Source organism: Convolutriloba macropyga, chromosome 13 (genome assembly GCF_964194025.1).
Source record: "Convolutriloba macropyga chromosome 13, txConMacr16.3, whole genome shotgun sequence".
NCBI lineage: Eukaryota > Metazoa > Xenacoelomorpha > Acoela > Convolutidae > Convolutriloba > Convolutriloba macropyga.
This window is the reverse complement of record NC_134480.1, coordinates 44,462,173-44,489,313: the sequence shown is the minus strand read 5'-3', so window position 1 is coordinate 44,489,313 and position 27,141 is coordinate 44,462,173. Positions and strand designations below refer to the sequence as shown.

The 27,141-nt window shown below is 37.7% G+C and overlaps 1 protein-coding gene across 2 annotated transcripts in view; it reads right to left on the bottom strand.

Annotated features, from left to right (window-relative positions):
* LOC142352052 (smad nuclear-interacting protein 1-like) overlaps positions 1-25,257 on the bottom strand; it is a 33,011-nt gene extending 7,754 nt beyond the window's left edge. For both annotated transcript variants that reach the window (XM_075404403.1, XM_075404402.1), the window contains exon 1: positions 24,666-25,257. In XM_075404403.1, coding sequence (XP_075260518.1) covers positions 24,666-25,220 — 555 coding nt within the window. In that variant the 5' untranslated portion in view covers positions 25,221-25,257. The remainder of the gene's footprint in view (positions 1-24,665) is intronic.
* Positions 25,258-27,141: the final 1,884 nt, after the last annotated feature.

Below are 27,141 nucleotides of genomic sequence, written 5' to 3'. Positions count from 1 at the left end.
GCAAACGGACAACTTCATATCACTCTACGCAACCATTGAGTAAGAAAAACTTGTTATTGCCTGGGTTAAGGGTGGGAACTATATGCTCTATCCGGTTTTTTTTCTGTTTAAATCATTCCTTTATTTATATCAACCGAATAAACAACTTGCTACAACTTTGGCTTTTTGAAGAATCTGGCTGGGGGATACTTGAATATATTGCAAGCTTTGAAAAAACTGCCTCTCTCAATGCGCGTCAGTGTTTTTAAGCTCAACACTTGCTTTTAGAAGGTTTAGGAACAGCGTCAATTACCATAACTCCATTAAGCTATTATATATATTCGAAGTATAAATTAGACATCACCAGGCCTGAAGTACACCAGGGACTGAAGTGGGAAGAACCACGTTTGATCAACCTGAGCACTCGGGGTTGTGATGACCGATTTAGTACCTCGGAAACCAACTTGATTCACAAGCAGCAGCATCACGAAAATTTACGAATGCCACAGTATATATATATAAAAAAATTAAAGGTATTAGATGAGCGAGGGGAAAAGGTTTTGTTTAGCTTCACCGGGGGTGAAGTGAACTACCATTTTCGTATTTCCATAGCCAATTGAAGAGAAGCAACGAAATCTACTACATCAATGAGGTACGTATTAGTTTATTCATCTTCGCTACTTGAGTCCATTATCACAGCTCGGCGTTTTTTCGCCTTTGAGTTTCCAGCCTTTTTGATGTTTCGTCTTTTCTTTTTGTTTTGTCTGTGATCTGGTAGAGCCATTTGCTCAACTTGTTGTCTCTCGGTTTCTGATTCTTCCGCTTGACTTAGTACAAAACCATCGCAAGCTGGGTCTGTAGAGGATCCACTTTCTGATAACTCTAACAATTTATCGAAATCTACTACGTTTTCGTTTAATTCATCCTCACTGTAGACACGTTGGTGAAAACCTGGGTCAGCAATAGAGTTGAAACTTGTGTTTAGAAGGCTATTAGTTTGTGGAATGTTTGCTGACTGTTGCGTTTGGTGCTTGTTTTTCTGATGGTTTTTGTTTTTTACCGGCTGCGAGCTATCCTGGGCCTGCTGCGAGCTATCCTGGGCCTGCCGGGAGCTATCCTGGTCCTGCTGCAAGCTATCTTGGGCCTGCTGAGAGCTATCCTGGGCCTGCTGCCCGGTTTCCTGCTCGCTTTCGCTGAAATAATCCGGGCCCCAATCAGGTTCATTCACTATTGCCCGCAAAAACATGTCTTCTCTTATTGCACTGTGGCCATAGGGCAGCGTTGAAACTTGGTCACCCAAGTTGAAACGTTTCTCATCGTAGCCTGAAAGCGACTTCTTGTTGACAACAATCGTGTGAAGCCTGTGGTTGCTTGATGCTATTCGGGTGCTGGGCAAACGCACCACCTCACCCCCCAGGAGAGTTCTTTTGTACAGCTCATGTGTCATATTGCGGCGTGCATCTTTTGTGACTCCTTTTGCTGACTGCTTAGCAGGACCTGAAAAAAACTTGTTTTGTTTCCAACACATTCTAGCCTTCCTGCCTACAGTAAAAATTTTAGTTGTATGTTAACGTCTAGAATATGCTTGCTTTTGTTGAATGTCTTGGTTTGTATGGTGCAGGAATGGTAGTGAAAAAGACTTATACTTACCTTCGACGAGCTTGATGGAATGCAGCTTAGGCTTCAGTCCACAGAACTCTGCAATTGGCTTGCTACCTATCTCATCTTTGAATTCCAACGTGACACGGGCATTCTCCCTGCTGTATAATGGATGCCGAGATGGGAAGTTTGAAAAATCAAACTCTTCAGCGACCAACTTTTTCCGCTATAGTTCCGCAAAAAAGTCCCTCGAGCGCACTTCATACACAAAAGAGTCTGTGTCTGAATATAGCAAATTGCAATCAAAGTTTTTCTTGATGACTTTGTAGTAGAACTCGAACATGAACTTCTTCGCCAAATCCAATATACAAGCACCTACTATGGTTGGCTTGTCCCAAAGTATTTCCGATTGCTGAAGAGATACTGTAACAAGATCTTCACTAATGATCTTTGTCGACTGATACTCAGGCTTTTCTTTCCACTTCAAAGTTTCCTCTTCAGTGCGGGTCAACTTGACTTTCAAACGGTTGCGTTTACCCTCACAGGTTTTTCCAAACGATGAGTTGACCATCAATTTGAAAAAATCCTCTTCAAATTTATTCTTGGCCTGCTTCCGTATTCAGTTTCACGTAGGCGGCCAGGCACTTTTGTTGTCTGAATGATAGCACTCGATGAAGCTTAGTTACTACCAATCCCAACTCAACATAAGAGTTTCAGCGTTTGATAGTGCAGTGTCCAGTTCTGTTTATCAAAAAGCGTCTGAATGAGCTTTTTGACCCGAGGTTTTTTGATTTGCAACTCTTCTAATAGATCGCATTGATATTCATTGAGCCAGCATTCATTTATTGCTTCTTTTGTGGGTGCCAATGGAAAATCGGAGTGAAGGTCATGCAAGCTATCTGGATAACTGAAATCTACTTCAACAATATATCCGATTTCATCATCGTCCGGTGTTTTCAAGATTCGATTCAATAATTCCTGTGCATTTGCGTCGGTCCATTCGCTCTTGTCAAATAATTCAAACTCACGAAGAGGAAGCGGAACTTTTCCATGATTCCACCGTAGTGGTTATTTGCATCAATCATTATAATGAATGAAATATTCTTCGGCTTGTAGTCCGGCAGAAACTTGTTGTTTGCCCTACAAAGTCGCTTTGTATACTGAGCTCACACCTCCTCTCATCAAGCTCTCCACCATATCGAGATGTTATCTCTCTGTAAGAAGATGGAGTTCGGGATTGCAAATTTTCAGCATGGCATCACCTGACAAGTTAGATGCCGTGTAGTATTGACAACAATCTAGTCCATATGTCTCATGGCATACCTTCCAGAAGCATAGAACTACAGCAGTGAGAAGAAAAACATCTGTTTTCAAGTACAAGTTGTAGTACTCGCCAATGTTCTGACACTTGAATAAATTGAATACTTCAACTGCCCTAGTGTATTCATCTTCAGTTACTGTGACTTCATACTGCTGCAAGCTATTTGACCACAAATTGCGTGGAGGAAGCTGAGGCTCCTGTAGTTTTTCGAAATTGTCTATATAGCAATAAGGGAACGAACCCTTTTGTTTCAACAGTTTGACTGATGACTCGGGTCATTTTTCAAAAATGTTGTTCGAGCAAGTTGAATTGGTCTGCTGGCAGGTTCTGCACCAACCTGTCAAGTGAAGTGTTCATGAATTTAAATGAGTCCAGAAGTCTGATGTATTCATATTGACTGCTGCACACACCTTTTTTGTTTTGAGTTGTTTTGATGTGAACTCCTATTTGCAACGAGATGAATTTTTCGCTTGTGCTGGGTACAACCGAAATTGTGTTTCTCTCATTTATGTTCTGTAGTGCCAGTACTACATGGTGAAGATCATAATTTGCTAAGTTGTGGGCGAAGGGGGGTGTAGTTGAGAGTTCTGCGTTTGAAGTTGCACTGTGCGTGAGCCCATCCTAAAAATTTTCCAGTGAAATGACAATGGTCTAGTACGGTTGGATCTTGAGCGCTTTTGTTCAATTCAGTGTCACACATTCAACAGAAGGTAGCGCCTTGCTTGGGTGTCGTTACTTCACCGGAAAAATTTTTGTGTTGTTGCTTCACATCATAGATATCCTTAGCAATTCTTTCAAGTTTCTTGACAAAATCTTTCATCACATTCGGTCCGCTTTTTATATCAAAGAAGAAAGGTTTTTCTTGATCCGAGGCAACAAAAAAGTAGAGCATAGCTACATGGTTTGTGCTCTTCCAGCGCTTTAGTTACTGAGTTTTCTTGAGTACTGCTAGCAATGGGTTCAATAATTGACTCGAGATCGAAAAAACCAACAATTGGGGCAAACCACCGGGCTTGAACTTTTTTGAATTCAAAGTTTCGCTGCTCAGTTTTTGGCATTCTTATTATTGCTTGAGTGTTCTGATGACAAATTTGTTCATGCTTTTCATGTCTACCTAGTGAAGTACTGAGGTGGAAACAATTGCGGCATAAATGATTGTCTAGGCGTTGAATTATCTGCTTGTACTTGTGAATAAGTCCCTTGATGTTAGTGATAAGGACATAGTGATGCATTGTTCCATCACTCAGCAAGAGCAGATCGAGGTCGAAGCTGAAATTTGGATTTTCTGAAATGCGAAACGGCATCAACTTGTTGTTCGTGTGTCTGAAAACAATGACACGAACATTTTTCAGCTGCTCAAATTTTTCCATTTGATGGAAAGGCATTGGCATCATAAATGTTCCAACGGGTTGTTTTGCTCTGGGGTTTTCCGGCCCATACATTATTGGGTTTGTTTTCTGTCGCCAGGATGAAATGTCAGAAAATAGCTTGGGTCCAATGGTGTTATGGTATTGAGCGTTGTAGCAGTAGAGGAAACATTTCTCATCCTGTCTATTGCGAATGTTGAGCAGATACCTACATCTAGCCAGGTCACCTCGAAGTGCTCAAAAGGATGATGCAGCGATCGGTTTTGTTCGGACAAACCGTAATTCTACATTGTCAAATCCATCTACTGCCCACCCGCTACCATATGAAGCGAAGTTGTTCAATGAGAGAAGCATTTGTTCAACCATTCAAGAGAAACACGGTTTGCTCAATCCTGTGAAGACAACTCGTTGCATTTGTGAGTCGACAAAAATTATTATCCGGTCTGGCTGACTGTTTTCGCTTTCAACGCCTGAGGGCTTAATCAGCTCTATCTTTGCACTGAATTGTAGTTTTTGTGCATGAGTTTGGGTGTTGAGTTGAACAATATTTTCAATCTCATCGCGCTTGCTCATCATAAAACTTAGCAAATCTATTTCATATTGACCCAACGGTATGTCGTAGGTTCTCAGCACTCCATTGAATGCTTGTTCGGTGTGAAGAATGCCACAATTTCGATTGTTTTCTACGTCAGCGCTCCATACTGGTAGTCCATGATTATTGTTAATGTGCTCCATGTATTTGAGGTCCTGGGCAAAGAACTTGTTGCAGTATAGACAATATCGGGGGGGGGGGGGTTGAAGTGTGCTGTTGTTCCATATGTGCCTCGAGCTCCACGACTTTTTCATGAGCAAATGCGCACTCATCGCACGTGAATAAATTTGTTTGTACATATTGTTTATGTACTGCCTGCATGTGCCGACGTAGGCTGCGTTTATCCAAGAGCTTTTTCTGACAAACAGTGCACTTTTCAGAATTCATTGCAGCGTTTCGAAAAGCAAGAAATGTAAGACAGTAAGATAGCGAAAGCTGGAGAAAATATATTTGTGGAAAAAGAAAGTTTGAGTGTTTTGGAGAACAAATATGAAGAAAAGTTTAGATGAATTGATTTGAAAGTAAAGGCAAAAAGCAAATGAGAAAAATCTTTGGTTGTCCACATTTTTACATCTCTCTCATCCAATCAGAGTTCGCGTCTTTTTTGTTTACTTTTAGAAATGAAAGCTACTGCTCAACAAACATTGGTTGAGAGCAGCAAGTCTCCCAGACTGTTGTGTCAATAACACAAGTTCATTTGTCTATCTGTTTGTCTAGTTTTTGTTTGTTCAGTGTAGGCGATCAGTTTTACTACTTGTTTGTCTACCTAAGTTGTTCTCGTTTTTGATACCATATACTAGCAACTTGTGAGAATTGTTTATTGATTGTTTGTCATGATGTCAAAGAATTCAAGCTTAAACTGGTTTTATTATTAGCCCGGTCTACTTTTGCATATTTGTTTATAGCAATGTTTCGCATAGTTGTTTGCTCAACGTCTGAGATTTTTAACAACAACTAATTCCTACAAATATTATGTTAAATCTTGTTTTTAGAAGAATCATGAGATAAATTTAAATTAATAACTGGTTTCAAGATACAATTACAAAGTAATGTAAAAGGGAACAACAGCAAATACAAACTTTGATTTCTACAATAAGTTTGAGGAATGTTTTTTTGTGTGTTTTAGAGTCGAGATAACTTGATCGCCTTCTTGACGGGGGCATAAAATTGATCCAATGGTGGTGTTTCATCAATGTTGACGTCATCAAAAAAATTGTTGGAGAGCAACGGGAGGCTTTTTTCCGGGGTTCTTGTTTCTCCACTTGGCAACTCGAAATTCCAAAAAAATTTGATATTTGCTCTCAACTTCTAGCTGCCCCAGTTGACTCTCCCAAATTTCAATGCAATCGTGATCGTACTCTGCAAAAAGTTGTTTGTTCGTTTTGACAATTTTTTCACATCTTGCTTTTTTGTTTGAATTGGAGCAATACATCCATAATATCGATGGGCATATGGAAACTCATTTTTCTGGCGTTTTTGTAAGCTGAAATAAATCGTTCTGTTTGGTATATTCGAGAATTGGCTTTCGAGAATGTAATTCACTGGAATAATAAAGCCGTTTTTCGTGTGCCACAATTCTGTCTTGTCATCAAAGCTTTCTTTCACAAGAACAATATTTTTGAAGTTGTGACACATTTGCACAAGAGTTCGAGTGTCTCGCTCACTGGTTTTAGCAATTTCCAAATATTCAGCAGCCATATTGCAAGTGATTGATAAACAATTGCGATGGTTTTTTTCTACTAATTGTCAGGATTTAAACAGTAAGAAAGCAAAAAGTTTTCTTTCGAAGTAGAATTTTATAAAGACAGCAGAGCCAAGAACCAATTCCAGAAACAACAGAAATAAATGTTTGTATTTAGTGTAAGTATGGAACTGAAAGAAAAGGCAAGTTCAAAGTTGAAAGCAATTTCTAGAGAAAAACTTAGTAACAAAATACTCTTGCGCTAATGTAATAAGGTGCCAAAGAACTGAAGAGTTTTCAAAAATCTGATGATGAACAATGAGAAAGAACAATGGCGGAAAGAGTGAAAAAATGTTGCTGATCGATTTGTAAATTTGACTTAACCATTTCATCATTATTCCGTCATGTCTGTAAATAGAATTACGTCATATTATCTCAAGCTGAACGGGGGCGCTCTCGGGAAATATAAATAGACTCCAGGAGGCGAGCTAGTTCATCCATTGCTGATGAAAATTTGTCAGTTTTGAGATTTAAAGGTCGGGACTTTAAAACTGTTTTCTGTTATGATCTTTATAGTGCTTGGCCAGGCGATGCTGCATTAGTGAATAGAAACTTTTAAATTGTCTTGGACAGTTGTGACATTGAATGGGTCTAGATTCAGGGTATAATTTTTCCGATCTTTTGAATTTCATATTTTGTATAAACGTCAGAGCTGATATAGAGGAGTATAAATTTGTTTACACGCGTAGGTGGATTTGTTTGCTCAGCTGTTATCTAGACATGCTTGTCTAGACATGCTGGCGTGGGTTTTGAAACTGTTTACATTCCAATACAGTAATGTGTTAGTCATTTATCATTTCAGATTACGTTGATACAGTTTGTCTCAATATATGCAACATTATGGGTAATGTTTTGTCTAAGGATGCTGAGTACAGCGACTTTCATTTGGATCTGTCCCTCAATGAAAAACGGCTTGTTAGGGTTGCTGTTAAGACATAACATGCCACTGGGACCTATTTATCCTTGAAATTGTTCAAACGCGATAGTGAACAAGTCGATTGGGATTTCAATCAAAAAATTACACTTTCGGCGCGAGAATTTCGGTTGCTATGTCAGAACATAGAAAAAGTGGAACAAATGCTTGACCAACCCGTTGGCTTGATCGACTCAATTCTAAAACCTGATTCAGCTAATGACTCGAAGCGTCCAGCAAAACGAGCCGGCAAAACATCGACTCAGCGGCAAAAGAAGATAGCAAAAACATCTGTAACGGTCAATGAGGATTCGGATTAATTTCCACTATACATTAATAGTTAGTTCATTAGCTTCTTTTTTGTTCGTTATGGTTGAGGCAATGTATGAAAACAGTCCTGAATATTTCAAGAAATTCCAAAAACATTTCAAGTACAATATTTGTGAGACTGAACAAAAACTAGAAAACAAAACGATTGAAAATTACGCATATGGTTATCATTCATCTGCAACAGTTATCGAAGGTTGTACATTTGGCTCCAATCATTATCATGTATGTATGAATTTGGTTCGCAGGATGATAATACATTCGATTCCCTATATGTACCTGCGGTGATACCGTGTCTCGTTAACTGTTTCAAATTACTTATTCAGCCTACGCGAAAAGACTTTGTTAAACCTGGTGCAATAATTTCACGACTACATGTTGCTGTTGAGTACCTTTCAAAACCAACTTCTTCTTCAGTTACCAAACACCAGAAACAACTTCCAGCACCCTTGAGTGAGGCAACAGCGAAATCTATTAGTACTTCTGCGGTCAACAAACGTTTTTCTACAGTCCCTGATGTAACTATGAAACGATTTTGCCATCTTATGCTAGGTGAACACTCTTCAACTCTTTATCAGATAATGGATATTCTGCTTAGTGGGCACGGGAGTTTTGTGCGAGAAACCTCAAACTCTTTCATAACCTTTCAATTTTGTAAAAACTGATATTCAAAAAGTGTTGTTATTTGAAAATAAAATTAAGTTTTACTTCATATGTTTTACAAAAGCTAGCAGCTCTAATTCATTTACATCAGGTATAAATGGAAATTTCTCACTATAAAAATAATGAACAATAAATATGCAAAAAATCCACAAAGCTGGGAGTCTGAGGATTGCAATGGAGACTGAATATCTCTTCTATGTTCCATGATATCCATCATTATCTCCAAGTCTTTACACTGTTGTAAACGGTTGAAAATATCCTTGTAGGTAGTCAAGGGTAGAGCCAATGGATCAGCAAAATATATTATTGGGTATGCATATCGTTTAGCTAGCACTACCCAGTGGGTTCCAATAGAGTTGGATCGTGATGCATAAACAATAATAAAAGTGTTGGTCTGCAAGTTCAGAGGATAATTATCAGCGGCATAAACCCCTCTAAATTTGAATTTGAGGTGTTTACACTTTTTCACCTGAAGATGAATTTGGTCTTCGTCTATTAGTATGTGATCATGGGAAGAGCGTTTTTAGATGCCTTTCTTGCATGTAGATCGCAGATGCTTTTTCCAAGAAAAAAAATTTCAACGTTATGAGCAAACGCTGCATCGAAATTGAGTTCGACAGACAATGATGAATTTGTGAGCTCTGGATGAATAAAGTCATGAGTTGCCTTTTGAGTGCTGGTCAGATCAAATACCATTATATAATGGCTTGCAAACTCACTCAAAGGTATTCCGTAGCCATTTTCTACATAACCTAATGCACTCATTGAATTGTAGTACAACCTCTTGTTGTCAGTTGTTGACACTGGAGTTCCAGCCGTCGCAGAACCATTTCGATAAATGGTTATCTCTCTTAAACCAAATTTTTGATAATGGAATGGATAAGCGGTGTTGGTACCGATGAATGCTGTACCAACGCATAATGCAACAATGACTCTTCTGATTGGCTCTTTAGTGAAAATAACCTCATGTTTCCAGCTTTGTTGGCCTGTTGTAGCCAAGAAGGTTTTGGTAATTACTTCATTGTATCAGTAAATTGCTGGAGTTTTCAATAATGAAGTTTTCTCAATTGCACCTACAACATTATCTGACACCGTCATCTTCCTGATAAATAAATTAGCATCATCTATTTTAACCTTGTAGTGTTTCGCTGGGTCCTCGCTGATGACGGCAAAGTCATCTTGAGATCTCATTGAAATGCGTAACGTAACTCCACTAACCAAATGTTTCTCACATGAAAAGAAATCAACCGCCAACTTTCCATATAACGTTATGCGTGCGGATTGTCGCACTGTTCTTTTTCTTATACCTGATATTGCTGCTGGAATAGTGACGGGGTTTTATTCATACTCGTAACCCTGACATTTTAGCCCAGTTTTCTTTGCGTCTGTCCCGTGAGAGAATTCAGTTTCTATGAAACTTTTGGGTGCATAGTGTCCATTAGCTGTTGAAATTTTGATACCATTTGCAGAAACAGTACAGTCGGCGAAAAGCGAATGAAGGATATTATTAGCACAATATGGAAGGTCACTGTGTGTGGCGCAAATCCGTTCCATCTGTTTGAAGTATTCGACACTTTATCTCCAGGTAAATTATTTGCAAGTCAATAAAATTGTTGCGATCACCAACAACTTCAAATTCAAGGATGATCCTGAAGGCGAATAAAGCGGTCCTGTTTTTTGCTCGAATGGTTGATCAAATGTTACCAGCAAAGGTGGTTTTTCAAATAAGTCTAAAGAACTGTGAGTGGCTTCAGATGGTATCACAATATTAGTTCGCATTTTTCACTCGCGAGAAAAAATCCAGACGACTCCTTTTCGGACGGGGTTTTCGAGAAATGATTCTTCTGGTTGAACTCTTCGTTTTTGGTTTGAGCGAGGTCTCGTGTATTGTCGTCTTTTCTGTCGAATTATTTTACGACTTGATGCAATACGTGATTGAAGAGATCCACCTATTTGTTTGCGAGCTGTTTTGGCTACTATACTTTTCAGTGCTTGTTTTCCTGACTTTCTTTTGGTTGAAACTTCTGCTAACTGTGGTGCTCCCTGAACCAATAAATCACGACCAATCTGTTTCGCTGCGGGCCAAAGAAATTTGCGTGCTAATGGCAGAGCAACTGTCCCAATACCTGCAGCAAGGGCTCCAAAACCTCTGCCTCTTTGTCTGAAGTGTCCGGAAAAATGCGGCATTGCTTGAGATGCTTGATTGCTGTAGTATGCCTCAATATCAAATAATTTTTTGAATTTTAAACTGGCTATAACTTTTCCGGTGCCAGTAAAAGGAATTAGTTTTCCCGTTTCGTTTCTCAACTCTACCTGGATGTTTTGAATATTGTTTGATAATATTGGCTTGTAATCCAAATTTGTGTAGGATTTGTGGTGTATGGGTGTCACTGTGTTTATGCTACCGTTTCTCAAACGTCTTTCAGACACAATGATTTTTATTACCGTAGCTCTCACATCGCCAACGTTCTGATGTTCAATTATATCAAGGTATACAAAAATTAACTGTGATCCGCAAGTGATATCAACTGGAAAATCTCCAACATGTCTGTTCAAAGAGTTGCCCGCATTTTCAGACTTGTAACCAATATGAATAAAACCAGGATTCGAAATATCTCTTATTCCTTTAAAACCAAGAATACTGGGGACTTCTTCATCTTCAAATGACAAACCTTCGTTAGGTTCAAATTTCAAAACTAATTTTTGCGTTACAGTGACAAAATCATAGTCAAACTGTTTCAATTCAGCAATTCGAAAAATTTCATCCAGAAGCTCTTCTGAACTGTTGTATATACCTTTGCGAATTCTTCGAAGTTGTCCAGTGCGATTATGTGAAGCATCAAGTTCAGCGCCAAACTGACATATGCAACTATTTCGGCTGAGTTTACATCATTGATGTTTGATGGAAATGATATTGAAGCAAGGGCAACTTGCCAATCTCCATCTAACTAATGGTTGGGCGAGTTGATTTCGAAACTTGGCCATAGTATTATTGATAAAAATTCCCATTGATGCATTCGATATCAAAAGTAAATTCTCTATGAATACTCATGTTTAGTCTTCGACACGAAGGACAATCACTTGGACTAATTCTGGTTCATAAAATTTACCTGCAATTATAATGTTGTTTGCATCTATACGGTTGTATGTTGGTGGACTGAGGGTGGTAACCTTGAATACTGTGAAGACTTCGTCTGTATAATTTTGTTTATAACCCTTCCTAAATATTTCGTCTGGCTTTGCAATCCGAACCAGGTCTCCTTCTTCGTATTTTGGCTCGTACTTTTTTGTGCTAATTGCTAGTGATATTAGAAATGGTTCATGTTTTTTGAAAGTTTTATTAGGTGCTCGTTGGGTAACACGATTAACACGACTGTTTATACTATTTACAAACTGGGGATATTCCTTAATATAAGTCCAAGTCCAATTTTCCTCCAGGTATTTGTGAATTATGTTTTTGAGCGATCAAATATTCCTCTCAGCAAATGCCGACTTGGTTTCGTTTTGGGTTGTATATAAAAAACCTCCTTCTTTTCACAAAACTTTTTGAATTCACCTTTTAACTCAGATCCTTTGTCCAAACACTTTCTGGTTTTTTCTGCTTGATCATTTTTTGAACGCTTCGACAGCATCTTTTGCATATAAAGCCTTCATTGGTTGCACTATAAGGTATCGCGATAATACATCAACAGCCACCAGTAAATATTCGACTCCATTGTTGTGTTTGGCAATTTTATCCATATACGCCACATCGACAGACCAGATTTCGTTTATTCTGTATGCAACAGCTTTCAGTCTCGAAAATGTTTTTCTGAATTGTTTGTATTTTGTGTATGGGGCTTTCGACTGAAGGTATTGAACAACATTGGATCTTGGTAAACCGCTGGCTTTCGTCAAATTAGCAATGCTACCAAAAGCTGCACTACCTTTGTATAATTTGTTCAATTGTTTTAACGTGAGAGGAAGTAATTTTCCCACGAGCTAGACGGTTGGATTTCGTCTTTTGCATCTTCAAAGCTTCCTTCATCGTCGCCAGAAGCTTTTGATTCTTCTGTTCTCGAGACTCCTGATTGTTCGTTTTCTGGTTCATCCTCAAACAACTGTAACTTTTCGTTTAGTGATAATGCAAGAAATTTTTTTGCGTATGTATTACAGGTTAATTGTGAACTGATATCTAGAAAGTTCAGGACTTTGTAATGTTCAAGTGAAAGCTTAGAGGTTGTTTGTAGTAGATCGTAAAGATAATCTGCGACAAGAAATCCCGTGCTTGACTTATTAACCATTAGTCTTGATGTCTGATCCAGCGATAGAGATTCTGACTCTTCTATTTTTTCCAATATTATGCTCGCTTTTTCAAATTTTCTTTTGTCAAGGTGTTTGATATCCCTCAAAACTCGCGCCCTGATTTCAGTTGAAACTTTTGTATCAATTTTGTCATCTCTAGTCTCATTCAACTCATCTTTGATATTCTCCAAAATATTATCTGTCTGCTGTTGCATGTCTTGTTGCGTGGTAGAAGGTGCTGGTGGAGACTTGCTTCTTTGCAACAGTGATATTTGTTTTGCTTTCTCTCGGACATTTTTATTGTTGAGAAGTTGAGCAATTTGAGGTTGTTCATTCGCATACATTTGGCGAGGAATTAGCACAAATTCTTCAGTGTGCATTTTGCTCCAGAAAAGCAATACAAGGTAACGCAATGAGTTTAATTAGACGGATTCCAGAATCTGATCAAAAAATTTTGATTCTCTCACTTTTTTCAACTCGCTTGTCTGCAAGTTTACGTAGTGGTTTCTCGAATTTTTTTAATTCAACTTTATTGATTGGTACAACTCCAGAGAGTACGTTATCACACAGTCACTCAAAAACCAAATGAAATCGCCCTGATGTAAAATTTCTATTTGAGCTGTGTTCCCATTCCTCTTATTTGCCCATTGCTTGAGCATAAGCAAATGTTCCTTTTTCATTTGTAATTGTTGTAATGACCGCTTCAGGGGACGAAATGTAAAAAATAGAAGGATCCGGTCCAATTAGTTGCGATCAAAAACGTAAACCCTGGCTGGTTTTTGGGTCGAGATCAATCATCAAATGTCCAAAGGGCTCCGCAGTTGCTAGTTTGTATGCTTCTTTTATCAGTTGGAGACAATTCAACTGTTTTCCAAGATATTCAATTTGTTGAATGTCACGAAGCGACTTGAATAATATTATGTGTTTTGTATTCAGATCAATGATTCTGGACCATTTGCTTTGATGGAACAAATTATGCTTGACGTACATAACATGTAGTTTTCGATGACGTCCCGATGTGGCTATTTTTACAAATTCTTTGTCGTTGAAGATTTCTTCACATAAATCGTCATAGATAAGCAGACAGTGCAATAAGTTTTTTGTTATATCAAAGCCTGAGTATTTTAGAAACTCAATCCATGGTATAACTCGTTGCATATCTTTGAAAAGTGGTTGAAACTCTTTGTAAAAATAGTACATTTTCTCAAAACCTGGATAAAAGGTCGAACCTTTTAGCATTCGAAACAAGAGTTCTGTTTTACCACAACTACTAGGTCCTACAATTGACATGAATACCCTGTCATGTGTAAGAATAACTTTGTTCATAGTTTGTGATTAGGTAAAAAGTAACCAACTGAACTCGATAAGAGAGCAATCCAAATTGATTTCTCTTCACAGCTTTCTGATAATAGAAAGAGCATAGAGAAGCAAAGAATGATCATTAAGACAATGATACTCACTTGAACAAAAAATATTACTTCGGACCTTGGCACTGTTGAATTTGAACAACAACGCCATGGGGGCCTCTCGTTGTTCATATCAAAGAGTAAATTACTGATAAAAGCGTCAGCCTCGTCTCTTTGATTTATTGGAGAAAAATAATTAATTGAAAAGTGAATTGAAACAAGAATGATATAAAATGTTAAATTTTTGAATTATTCACTGGGCAACTGTTTCATGTACCAGAACTCAAACAAATTGAAACCTTTAATATGACTTTTTATCTCTAGTTTATAACAAACAGTTGATGAGTCATTTTCCTCGAAAGATGGTTGATTGAAGACTTTTTCAACTTCGGGGTGCTCCAAGACATTCGGCATCTCATTCGCAACTCATTCGGCATCTCATAAAGTGATAGCTCACGTTCTGGTGGTGTTTTTTTCAATCTAAATCGAGGAACTTTTTTGTCCGCCCATTGCTTCCAACGTGGGATTCGCTGCTCTTTGAGGGACTGCATAGGCTTCTGGTTTGTTTTGTTCATAGCCATAAATGAACTGATTCCGATGTTCTCGAGCTCTGTTTATTTTTTACGTACAGTTGGAAGTGATAGAAATTATCTATCACGGGCAGGAAAGCCCTAAAGCTGTCTACCTCGTCGGGAGAAAGAGTAATGGTTGCAAAATAACGTTTTGCTGCGCTATAAAGCGAGTTGTAACGAAGTTGCTGTGCTGTGTTTGACTTATTGTTGAGATAGTTCGCTCGGTTCTGTTGATCACTTGAAAAATTATTCTGTATTGGTGGAGAGGAATCGTGAACTCTGTTGAATATTACAATCGGTTGATCGTCAAGTGGAGTCAAGGAAGTGAATATCTTCAAGTTGTCTGACAGATAGGTTGTTAAAGTAGAGGTTGTTTGTAGTAGATCGTAAAGATAATCTGCGACAAGAAATCCCGTGCTTGACTTATTAACCATTAGTCTTGATGTCTGATCCAGCGATAGAGATTCTGACTCTTCTTTTTTTTCCAATATTATGCTCGCTTTTTCAAATTTTCTTTTGTCAAGGTGTTTGATATCCCTCAAAACTCGCGCCCTGATTTCAGTTGAAACTTTTGTATCAATTTTGTCATCTCTAGTCTCAATCAACTCATCTTTGATATTCTCCAAAATATTATCTGTCTGCTGTTGCATGTCTTGTTGCGTGGTAGAAGGTGCTGGTGGAGACTTGCTTCTTTGCAACAGTGATATTTGTTTTGCTTTCTCTCGGACATTTTTATTGTTGAGAAGTTGAGCAATTTGAGGTTGTTCAATCGCATACATTTGGCGAGGAATTAGCACAAATTCTTCAGTGTGCATTTTGCTCCAGAAAAGCAATACAAGGTAACGCAATGAGTTTAATTAGACGGATTCCAGAATCTGATCAAAAAATTTTGATTCTCTCACTTTTTTCAATTCGCTTGTCTGCAAGTTTACGTAGTGGTTTCTCGAATTTTTTTAATTCAACTTTATTGATTGGTACAACTCCAGAGAGTACGTTATCACACAGTCACTCAAAAACAAAATGAAATCGCCCTGATGTAAAATTTCTATTTGAGCTGTGTTCCCATTCCTCTTATTTGCCCATTGCTTGAGCATAAGCAAATGTTCCTTTTTCATTTGTAATTGTTGTAATGACCGCTTCAGGGGACGAAATGTAAAAAATAGAAGGATCCGGTCCAATTAGTTGCGATCAAAAACGTAAACCCTGGCTGGTTTTTGGGTCGAGATCAATCATCAAATGTCCAAAGGGCTCCGCAGTTGCTAGTTTGTATGCTTCTTTTATCAGTTGGAGACAATTCAACTGTTTTCCAAGATATTCAATTTGTTGAATGTCACGAAGCGACTTGAATAATATTATGTGTGTTGTATTCAGATCAATGATTCTGGACCATTTGCTTTGATGGAACAAATTATGCTTGACGTATATAACATGTAGTTTTCGATGACGTCCCGATGTGGCTATTTTTACAAATTCTTTGTCGTTGAAGATTTCTTCACATAAATCATCATAGATAAGCAGACAGTGCAATAAGTTTTTTGTTATATCAAAGCCTGAGTATTTTAGAAACTCAATCCATGGTATAACTCGTTGCATATCTTTGAAAAGTGGTTGAAACTCTTTGTAAAAATAGTACATTTTCTCAAAACCTGGATAAAAGGTCGAACCTTTTAGCATTCGAAACAAGAGTTCTGTTTTACCACAACTACTAGGTCCTACAATTGACATGAATACCCTGTCATGTGTAAGAATAACTTTGTTCATAGTTTGTGATTAGGTAAAAAGTAACCAACTGAACTCGATAAGAGAGCAATCCAAATTGATTTCTCTTCACAGCTTTCTGATAATAGAAAGAGCATAGAGAAGCAAAGAATTATCATTAAGACAATGATACTCACTTGAACAAAAAATATTACTTCGGACCTTGGCACTGTTGAATTTGAACAACAACGCCATGGGGGCCTCTCGTTGTTCATATCAAAGAGTAAATTACTGATAAAAGCGTCAGCCTCGTCTCTTTGATTTATTGGAGAAAAATAATTAATTGAAAAGTGAATTGAAACAAGAATGATATAAAATGTTAAATTTTTGAATTATTCACTGGGCAACTGTTTCATGTACCAGAACTCAAACAAATTGATACCTTTAATATGACTTTTTATCTCTAGTTTATAACAAACAGTTGATGAGTCATTTTCCTCGAAAGATGGTTGATTGAAGACTTTTTCAACTTCGGGGTGCTCCAAGACATTCGGCATCTCATTCGCAACTCATTCGGCATCTCATAAAGTGATAGCTCACGTTCTGGTGGTGTTTTTTTCAATCTAAATCGAGGAACTTTTTTGTCCGCCCATTGCTTCCAACGTGGGATTCGCTGCTCTTTGAGGGACTGCATAGGCTTCTGGTTTGTTTTGTTCATAGCCATAAATGAACTGATTCCGATCTTCTCGAGCTCTGTTTATTTTTTACGTACAGTTGGAAGTGATAGAAATTATCTATCACGGGCAGGAAAGCCCTAAAGCTGTCTACCTCGTCGGGAGAAAGAGTAATGGTTGCAAAATAACGTTTTGCTGCGCTATAAAGCGAGTTGTAACGAAGTTGCTGTGCTGTGTTTGACTTATTGTTGAGATAGTTCGCTCGGTTCTGTTGATCACTTGAAAAATTATTCTGTATTGGTGGAGAGGAATCGTGAACTCTGTTGAATATTACAATCGGTTGATCGTCAAGTGGAGTCAAGGAAGTGAATATCTTCAAGTTGTCTGACAGATAGGTTTTTAAAGTTGCCGTGTCTTCTCTGTGCATCACTTTGTGTCCACTGTGAAAATATACTTGCTTTACGTTCCGCGCAATGATTTAGTAATTGATCGTTTGTTGAACGAAAGTTTGAATGAAGATAACAGGAGGATACTTGTTCTTCTGATATTATCTCTTAGATTCGGGGACAATTTAGATCCTCCAGATTTGCTGGTTTTGCTGCCAAAATTTTCTAGCATTCCAATTCACGAAACAAATGTGAATGAAAAATTTTCACTGATAGAATGAATAATATTCCTTTCAAGTGTCCAAAAAGACAATTGTTTACTGGTGAGTAACGGAAAGCATTAACATATCCAGGCCCTTTGTTTCTGCAATCTTTTATAAATCCAGCAGCGTCAAGCAATGCAGCATGAAATCGTAGCACTTTGCTTCGTTTCAATAAAGCGAGTTGTAACGAAGTTTCAAGTTTTCCTAAAGCGAGTTGTAACGAAGTTGCTGTGCTGTGTTTGACTTATTGTTGAGATAGTTCGCTCGGTTCTGTTGATCACTTGAAAAATTATTCTGTATTGGTGGAGAGGGATCGTGAACTCTGTTGAATATTACAATCGGTTGATCGTCAAGTGGAGTCAAGGAAGTGAATATCTTCAAGTTGTCTGACAGATAGGTTGTTAAAGTTGCCATGTCTTCTCTGTGCATCACTTTGTGTCCACTGTGAAAATATACTTGCTTTACGTTCCGCGCAATGATTTAGTAATTGATCGTTTGTTGAACGAAAGTTTGAATGAAGATAACAGGAGGATACTTGTTCTTCTGATATTATCTCTGAGATTCAGGGACAATTTAGATCCTCCAGATTTGCTGGTTTTGCTGCCAAAATTTTCTAGCATTCCAATTCACGAAACAAATGTGAATGAAAAATTTCCACTGATAGAATGAATAATATTCCTGTCAAGTGTCCAAAAAGACAATTGTTTACTGGTGAGTAACGGAAAGCATTAACATATCCAGGCCCTTTGTTTCTGCAATCTTTTATAAATCCAGCAGCGTCAAGCAATGCAGCATGAAATCGTAGCACTTTGCTTCGTTTCAATAAAGCGAGTTGTAACGAAGTTTCAAGTTTTCCTAAAGCGAGTTGTAACGAAGTTGCTGTGCTGTGTTTGACTTATTGTTGAGATAGTTCGCTCGGTTCTGTTGATCACTTGAAAAATTATTCTGTATTGGTGGAGAGGGATCGTGAACTCTGTTGAATATTACAATCGGTTGATCGTCAAGTGGAGTCAAGGAAGTGAATATCTTCAAGTTGTCTGACAGATAGGTTGTTAAAGTTGCCGTGTCTTCTCTGTGCATCACTTTGTGTCCACTGTGAAAATATACTTGCTTTACGTTCCGCGCAATGATTTAGTAATTGATCGTTTGTTGAACGAAGGTTTGAATGAAGATAATAGGAGGATACTTGTTCTTCTGATATTATCTCTGAGATTCGGGGACAATTTAGATCCTCCAGATTTGCTGGTTTTGCTGCCAAAATTTTCTAGCATTCCAATTCACGAAACAAATGTGAATGAAAAATTTTCACTGATAGAATGAATAATATTCCTGTGAAGTGTCCAAAAAGACAATTGTTTACTGGTGAGTAACGGAAAGCATTAACATATCCAGGCCCTTTGTTTCTGCAATCTTTTATAAATCCAGCAGCGTCAAGCAATGCAGCATGAAATCGTAGCACTTTGCTTCGTTTCAATAAAGCGAGTTGTAACGAAGTTTCAAGTTTTCCTAAAGCGAGTTGTAACGAAGTTGCTGTGCTGTGTTTGACTTATTGTTGAGATAGTTCGCTCGGTTCTGTTGATCACTTGAAAAATTATTCTGTATTGGTGGAGAGGGATCGTGAACTCTGTTGAATATTACAATCGGTTGATCGTCAAGTGGAGTCAAGGAAGTGAATATCTTCAAGTTGTCTGACAGATAGGTTGTTAAAGTTGCCGTGTCTTCCCTGTGCATCACTTTGTGTCCACTGTGAAAATATACTTGCTTTACGTACCGCGCAATGATTTAGTAATTGATCGTTTGTTGAACGAAAGTTTGAATGAAGATAACAGGAGGATACTTGTTCTTCTGATATTATCTCTGAGATTCGGGGACAATTTAGATCCTCCAGATTATAAACAGTTCTTTGTAAAAGTTTACTGAGGAGCTCACACTTTTCAATGCCTTTGGCAAAAAAGTTTTTCCGGGTGAATCGGAAACTGAAACTCAGACAGATTGTTTTCAAATCACAGCAAGGTATATCATCTTCGTCCCAATCAAGGCCGTGTAGGTTGTTGGTCAACAAAATAAAAGTTTGTCTATCGTGTGCGGATAAATCAGCGAATTTAAGTGGGAGTTTGAAAAACATTGTATCGTTGTAACTCGAACACAAACTGAGTTCTTTTATAATGAATTCAAGCGACTTGAGTTTGAAACCTTCGAGATCGAGGACGATTATATTTGTGGTTTTGCTGCCAAAATTTTCTAGCATTCCAATTCACGAAACAAATGTGAATGAAAAATTTTCACTGATAGAATGAATAATATTCCTGTCAAGTGTCCAAAAAGACAATTGTTTACTGGTGAGTAACGGAAAGCATTAACATATCCAGGGCCTTTGTTTCTGCAATCTTTTATAAAACCAGCAGCGTCATGCAATGCAGCATGAAATCGTAGCACTTTGCTTCGTTTCAATAAAGGATCTAGTATTGAATTATCAATTCCAATGAAACCACCATAGGGTCTAAATTTAAGTGCTATTTCTCCGTCAGATTCTGGATCTAATAAAGAACAAGCAGCTACGAAATATAACTGTCGATAAGATATGTGTGTATAATTTATGTTACCTCTCAGTGATAAAACTTTTTCATGAATGAGCTTGATGTCTTTTGTTCCTATTGTGTTCATTATTTACTGTTTACTGAACTTGAGCGTTTAGATATTTTGTTTATAAATCATTCGATTTTGATTGGTTGTCAGCTCCAATAATAAATCCAGCTCTGCGATTGGTCAATTTGTTTTGGAAAGTGGCGTGACCCTGAACATGTTTGGGCGTGATCCGATGACTCTCCAATTAATATATCATTTATGATTTTATACATCTACTATCAGGTTAGTTAGTTTACTGTTGTTTTCACCAATTTATGTATGCATTTATGGACATAAGTGATTATGACCATAATTGTGTACATACTTAGGTGAAAACTTGTTTTCTTGTACCACTCTGGGTTTTTTATCATTGTGTATGTACGTATTCATGTATGTATGTATGTATGTATGTATGTATGTAGGTATGCATGTATATATGTATGTATGTATGTATGTACGTTTGTATGTATGTTTGTATTTATGTATGTATGTATGTATGTATGTATGTATGTATGTATGTATGTATGTATGTATGTATTGTATATATGTATGTATGTATGTATATGTATGTATGTATGTATGTATGTATGTATGTATGTATGTATGTATGTATTGCATGCATGCTTGCAATACATACATACATACATACATACATAGATGTGTGTGTGTATGTATGTATGTATGTAGGTAGGTAGGTAGGTAGGTATGTATGTATGTAGGTAGGTAGGTAGGTAGGTATGTATGTATGTATGTATGTATGTAAGTATGTATGTATGTAAGTATGTATGTATGTATGTATGTATGTATGTATGTATGTATGTATGTATGTATGTATGTATGTATGTATGTATGTATGTATTGCATGCATGCTTGCAATACATACATACATACATACCTACCTACATACATACATAGATGTGTGTGTGTATGTGTGCAAAAAACTACCATTTTTGGTCAAAAACAGGAAAGACACTTTTCGCATTGTGTTCGAAAAGGAAGTGTCCCATCCTGTTGTAATTTGACAGAAAAACATTGCGTTGGAAAAATGTCCCAAAAGTTTCCCCCCTAGGGGGACGCTTTTTGCATTCCACTCTTGATACATAGTGTCCCCCCCCCCCCCCCCCGTTGAGACCCTAGTCGGCATTTTATACTACTGGCAAGATAGATTAATACTCCTCTTCAGATTAAAAAACATCAGACAGAAAAAGCTGTAAATAAAACGACGCGGCGATTAAAGGCAAAGGCGAAACTAAATGAAAAGGAGCCTCGGTAATGTGCCTTTGCACAAGTTGTTTCGACCTCACCTCATAAAACATTTTAGACTGAATTGTCTATCAAACGAGGAGATGTTCACAAACCAGTTGTTTGAGAAAAAATGAATTAAATATTGCCATGCGACATTGCAGCGCCCATGACACCAGTTATTAAAAAGACTACTTGAAAAAACAGACAACACAATGAACAAAAACAAATAATAATTACAGCAAAACCTCAATATATAACTTTAAAAAACTTTGTAACAATGTTAAAATGCCAGCAAAATCAAACAACACAAATTCATTTCTCCCTAACTAGGAAACGGATGGCACCTGTCCTTAGTGAGACAAGATTATAAGTCGACGAAAGAAATCATTGAATTTTTTGAAATCTAATAACTGCATTCGTAAAAACCAATTGTGACTAAAAACTACAGTTTAGATTTTTAAACATAAACCGACAAAAATCAAAAAAAATGCTCTCGAATGACTTGCAGCGCAATTTAATTCAGGGGCTGTAGCATACATAAATTTCTCATTACGGGAGCAAAACAATCAGACGATGGTAGGATTCGAACCCCGACCTGAGTCTCATTAGCCACTCGGCTATCAGGGCCTTGTCATCGAGTATCTAACAATCGGCGGATCTTTTCTGCTAGCACTCCCCCAGCCTTATATAGCCGTTAAATTTGCAACCCCCCCCCCCCCAAAAAATCTAAGTTTTCGCGAATTGTGAGAGCGATATTTGCATTTCATTGAAACAAGAGTGTCTAGGTAGATTGAAGGCACTTTTAGAATAGTTTCCTTAAGATGTTTTAAAAAATCAAGCCCTTATTGTAGCCGATAACACTAAAAATGATCTAATACAGAAATTTTTATTGATGCTTACGTTATATGCAACAAGTTTTGGTTGAATACGTAATACTTTCAAACCATAGCTGTGCTAGCTTTTAGAAAATGCATACTGCTCGTATATGTTCACGTATAAGATTACTTAGCTTGAACAATATGTTTACACATTTATAAAAGGGGGTGCCTAACTAAGCGGGGGGGGGGGCTTTGTTTGAACATACTTTATTTCGGAGTGAGAGCCATTGAAATCACTTAAAATCAAAAACAATGCGTGAAAAAGTCACTTGAGAAGTCAAAGAGTATTCTAAAAGAAAAGCGCAACACGATCAAGCGAAAAAATCATTGCAGACACGTTCAATAAATGCATCTCATTCGAGACCAGATAAATGAATTTTCAGACAATTTACAAAAATCCAAAGCCATTAAAACCGTTAGCAATTAACTGAATATTGAGAGAGAGAGAGAGTTTAGGCTTCTGCGTTATTCACAAGGGTTTGCACCCATCATTGAGGGGTAGAGTGGATCACTTTGAACTGTGTTGCAGTTGCCACAGTTGCAGAGCAGGGTACAGGAATAGGAGTTGACCTCTGAGTAGCAATTTTCGAAGTATTTCCAGTAAGCTTTTGTTATGAACTGTTATCAATGTCCTTTAGTTCAATATTTGTGCATTTACTGATAATATTTAGTAGTTTGCTGGATCTCACCCAAAAATTCTCATCTCATCGGTCTTTTTAGTGTGAGAAATATCGATTGCTATGAGCTCATTTTGTCGTGTATTAATTGCATTTTCATTTAATTTATTTGGCAATTCGATGTCGTAATTTTTGTAATTCACTTCCCAACTACTTAAAATCCATGCAACGGCTTTCTTTTGGATACATTCTATTTCTTTGCATTCAGTCCTATTTACAAACCAAACCATTGATGCATAGCTTATAACTGGTATGACATAAACCACATAATCATTTAGTTTTGTTCTAAGGTTCGCTAAAACAGAAACGTTACGTTTAAGAAAGTAGACCGCCCTTGAAGCTTTTTGACAACGCTTTTGGCTATTTGCTTTCCAGGAGAGTTTGGTAGACATTATCACGCCCCGATCTTTCGGCTCATTTTTGATCTCGAGGAATTTTGAATTTTATTTAAAATGACGCCCGCTATTCTATTGTTGTTTTAGTGGCAAAACATAGCATTTGTTTTCATTCAGCTTCATTTGGTTTTCCTCGCGGCAGCATTCTATGGCTTAAGATCCGATATATTATAAATTCAGTCGCTCTAAATTATTTCGATTAAAATAAAACTGAAAAGATATACATTCAATTGGATCTCATTTGAAAACCAATAGGATCTGCTAAAGGAATATGTGAAAAGACAAGTAGCCTTAGTGAGCCTATCTCCACAGCCAGTTTATCGAGTGTGGATGCGGGGGATTACTTTTCGCTGAATAAGTATATACCCTATTCTGCTGCTGCGATCTTACTATGTCGGAAGAGCGTTTTAGCGCCCTCCATTCGAGAAAGCAGAAACCTCAGCTCCCGATTATTGGATTTACGGAAGAGTAACTATCAAACATAACCGACTAAACGTCGGAAGAATTGCTCTCGAACGACTAGTGGGAGCTCTAATCAATTGCAGCCTGCTTCAGTCGGGGGGGGGGGGTGGGGGAGGAGGGAGGGGGGCCTAAACGGGGCTAAGAAGTTCAATAGTAGGCTTCAAATAACCACATTATAGGTTAACGTATACCACTATTAAGATTTAAAGTAGAAGATGGCACCAGTTTCGGCGCACTTTTCATTTGACTTTTAGTATTAAATTGCCGCCAATTGAGTTCAGCTGCTTGAAATTGTCATTGAGGATTTTAGATCACGCAAAACACAAAAAATCAAGGGCGTAAAAGTCACTCGAAAAATCAAAATTGTCAAGCAAAAATTTTGCATAAAAAAAGACAGACGTTTACAATAATTGCTATGAACTTCGTTCAAGAGCAATTAATAAATATCACTCAATCATGAACAACAGCCAATATAAATCTTGTGAAACATGTGAAAAACCCATGCGTTCAACTTTGAGCAGCAGAACCCGATTAAAACACCTATTGCAGACATTTCCAAACTAATACGCTAAATTAAAAATCAGTGTGTACAAAATACCTTAAATGGGTAAAATCTCCATCTCTTTTTGGGTATTTTAGCCTCTGCTGGCTCACTGTAGTTAATCAAGACACCTCGGTACATGTTTGTTTCTTTGGCCAAGGCTCCTGATAATTTCAAGTTAGGTTGCTCTTTTGGTTTTTGAGGTTTTGGCTGATCATTTGTATTATTTTCTCTGTGGTTTCGATGGTCATCTGGTTCATTGTTTCTGGATACACTGCTGGCTGGACCCCAGCGACTCACAGGCTCTTCAATTTCGCCTTCTGAAAGTGACCTTCCTCTCTCGACTCTTCCGTTTCTTGATTTATTTCTGCGACTGGGACTTCTAGATTTTGAGCGCGAATTGGACTTTCGTTCTCGCTTTATAGTGTGACTCTGTTTTTGATACTTATTTTTCTTGGAACTTTCTCCACCTTTTGATGGTGAACGTGACTGATGGCGCTTCTTTCGTTTCCTCGGCGCATCGGGCTCCTCCTTCACGCGAACGTGCGATCGTTGATCTTTCGATCTGTACTTATCTACGCTGGGTGAACGTGGCTCCTCTTTTATCTGCATTGTAAACCTTAAAATAAAATAAAGTTACAGTGCTCAAATATCTGGAAGGCAAGGAGCAAATTCATAACACAAAACTTAACGCCGTACAGTCGTTGGCCAAAGACAACGTAAAAAAAGCAATTTTACATAATAAACTTACAGTTTTTCAATTGAAACTTTGGCTGATTCTTCTGATTTTTATCAATGGACGCGTTATCATCAAAAGTTTGGTATATCCCAATTCCGCAAAACAGCTTACATATTCAGTAAGTTGAAGCCCACGTGAAATCTGCTTAGCTCAATCTTGATCCTAGGGCCTTTAAATTTGCAAATGCAAATAAAAGCTCCAAATAATGGAATGATCTAGCTGAACAGATTTCACGTACCTTAATTTGGGGATGCTGAAAATCTTTTTAAAAGTAAAAAAAAACTAAATTAAGAAATGACCCTCCCAGACACTAGGTGAATATTAGCTGGTCGGGAACCCTCCCAGCACTTTTGTTGTTGCTGTTGGGGATTTACAGCTGTGCTGAAGGGTCTAAAGTCCCAGTCATCAAATTAAAATAATGTCCAATAGTTTCTACAGTTTTGACAATCGCAGAACAATTGCCAAGTGCAAATATTTCGCTCAGAAAATTTGTTCTCGAAAAAATTCCACATTGTGCGTAATATTCGGTTTTTCAGTGCAGATGGTTCCCTTAAGTTTATTAAATTTTCTAGGCGGTTTGCAATTCGACAGGTTTTAAAGGTGAATTCGCTGCGCGCTTTCTCTGTTCGAGTTTTCGTCATTTTGCAAATTTCGTTTTTCCTTGTTTCTTTCGTATGTACTTCAGGTAGCTCGATGCCGCTATTCTCTCAATTCAAAGCTTTTGAAACCAGCAATAGATCGTTAAGTTGGATAAACATTGGTAATGGCAATACCGGTAGAATTAAGGACTTATATAATCCCAATTTCACAAACGTGTTTACTTTAGTTGCAACATTTCGCTTAAGCATGTACAGAACTTTATTTGCTTTCTTCATTCTTTCTTCAATATGTTGTTTCCACGATACATCAGCCGCCACGTGAATACCAAGATCTTTGACAGTCGTGGATTTCGCCAAATCTTTTCCCATCAATTTGTACTGTTGGTCTCTACCCCTGAAATTCAGAAACCCACACTTGTCTATTGCCAGCTCCATTTTATTTTGGATTATCCAGTTCTCAATCCCATGTAGATCATCTTGAACTTCCTAGTAGCCTCTTTGTACAGCCAAAATTTTAAGATCATCAGCGAAGATAAAGGACTCAGAAAACATCAGGACACCTGGAAGATCGTTAATAAATATACAGAACAGTATAGGGCCTAGGAGTGACCCATGTGGTACCCCGCTTGTTATATCGAGTATCTTCGAACTGGTATTGTCCACACGCACATATTGTCGTCGATCACTCAGGTAGTCGATTAGAATTTCGAGCAAACATCCTCCAACTCCAATGTCAATCAATTTTTGAATTAACTCATAATGTGGTACTTTGTCAAAAGCATTTGAGAAGTCAGTAAAGAAAACAAAAATCTCTGATTGAGGGTCGTGATAAAGAGCTTTATATATTGTTCTGAGAAACAGCAGCATATTTGTTTGCACAGATCTTCTCCTTACAAAACCATGTTGACTCTTAGTTAGGAAATTTTGAAAAAGATTATACAAGGCAATGTGTATACATTTTTCCAGAAACTTGCTATCAATGTTCAATAGTGAGACAGGCCGGTAGTTTTCAACTTTTCTTCGGTCTCCTTTTTTGAAAATAGGCGTTATGGCAGTAATTTTCCAGCTATCGGGTATTTTCCGCAGCCTTTTTATGTTCCGAAGGACAGAATGCATGATGTTGCAGAGATTCTTGCTCGTCTTTACGTAAAAAAACCGGAGGTATACCGTTCGGTCCTCTGAATTTTGTGGCATC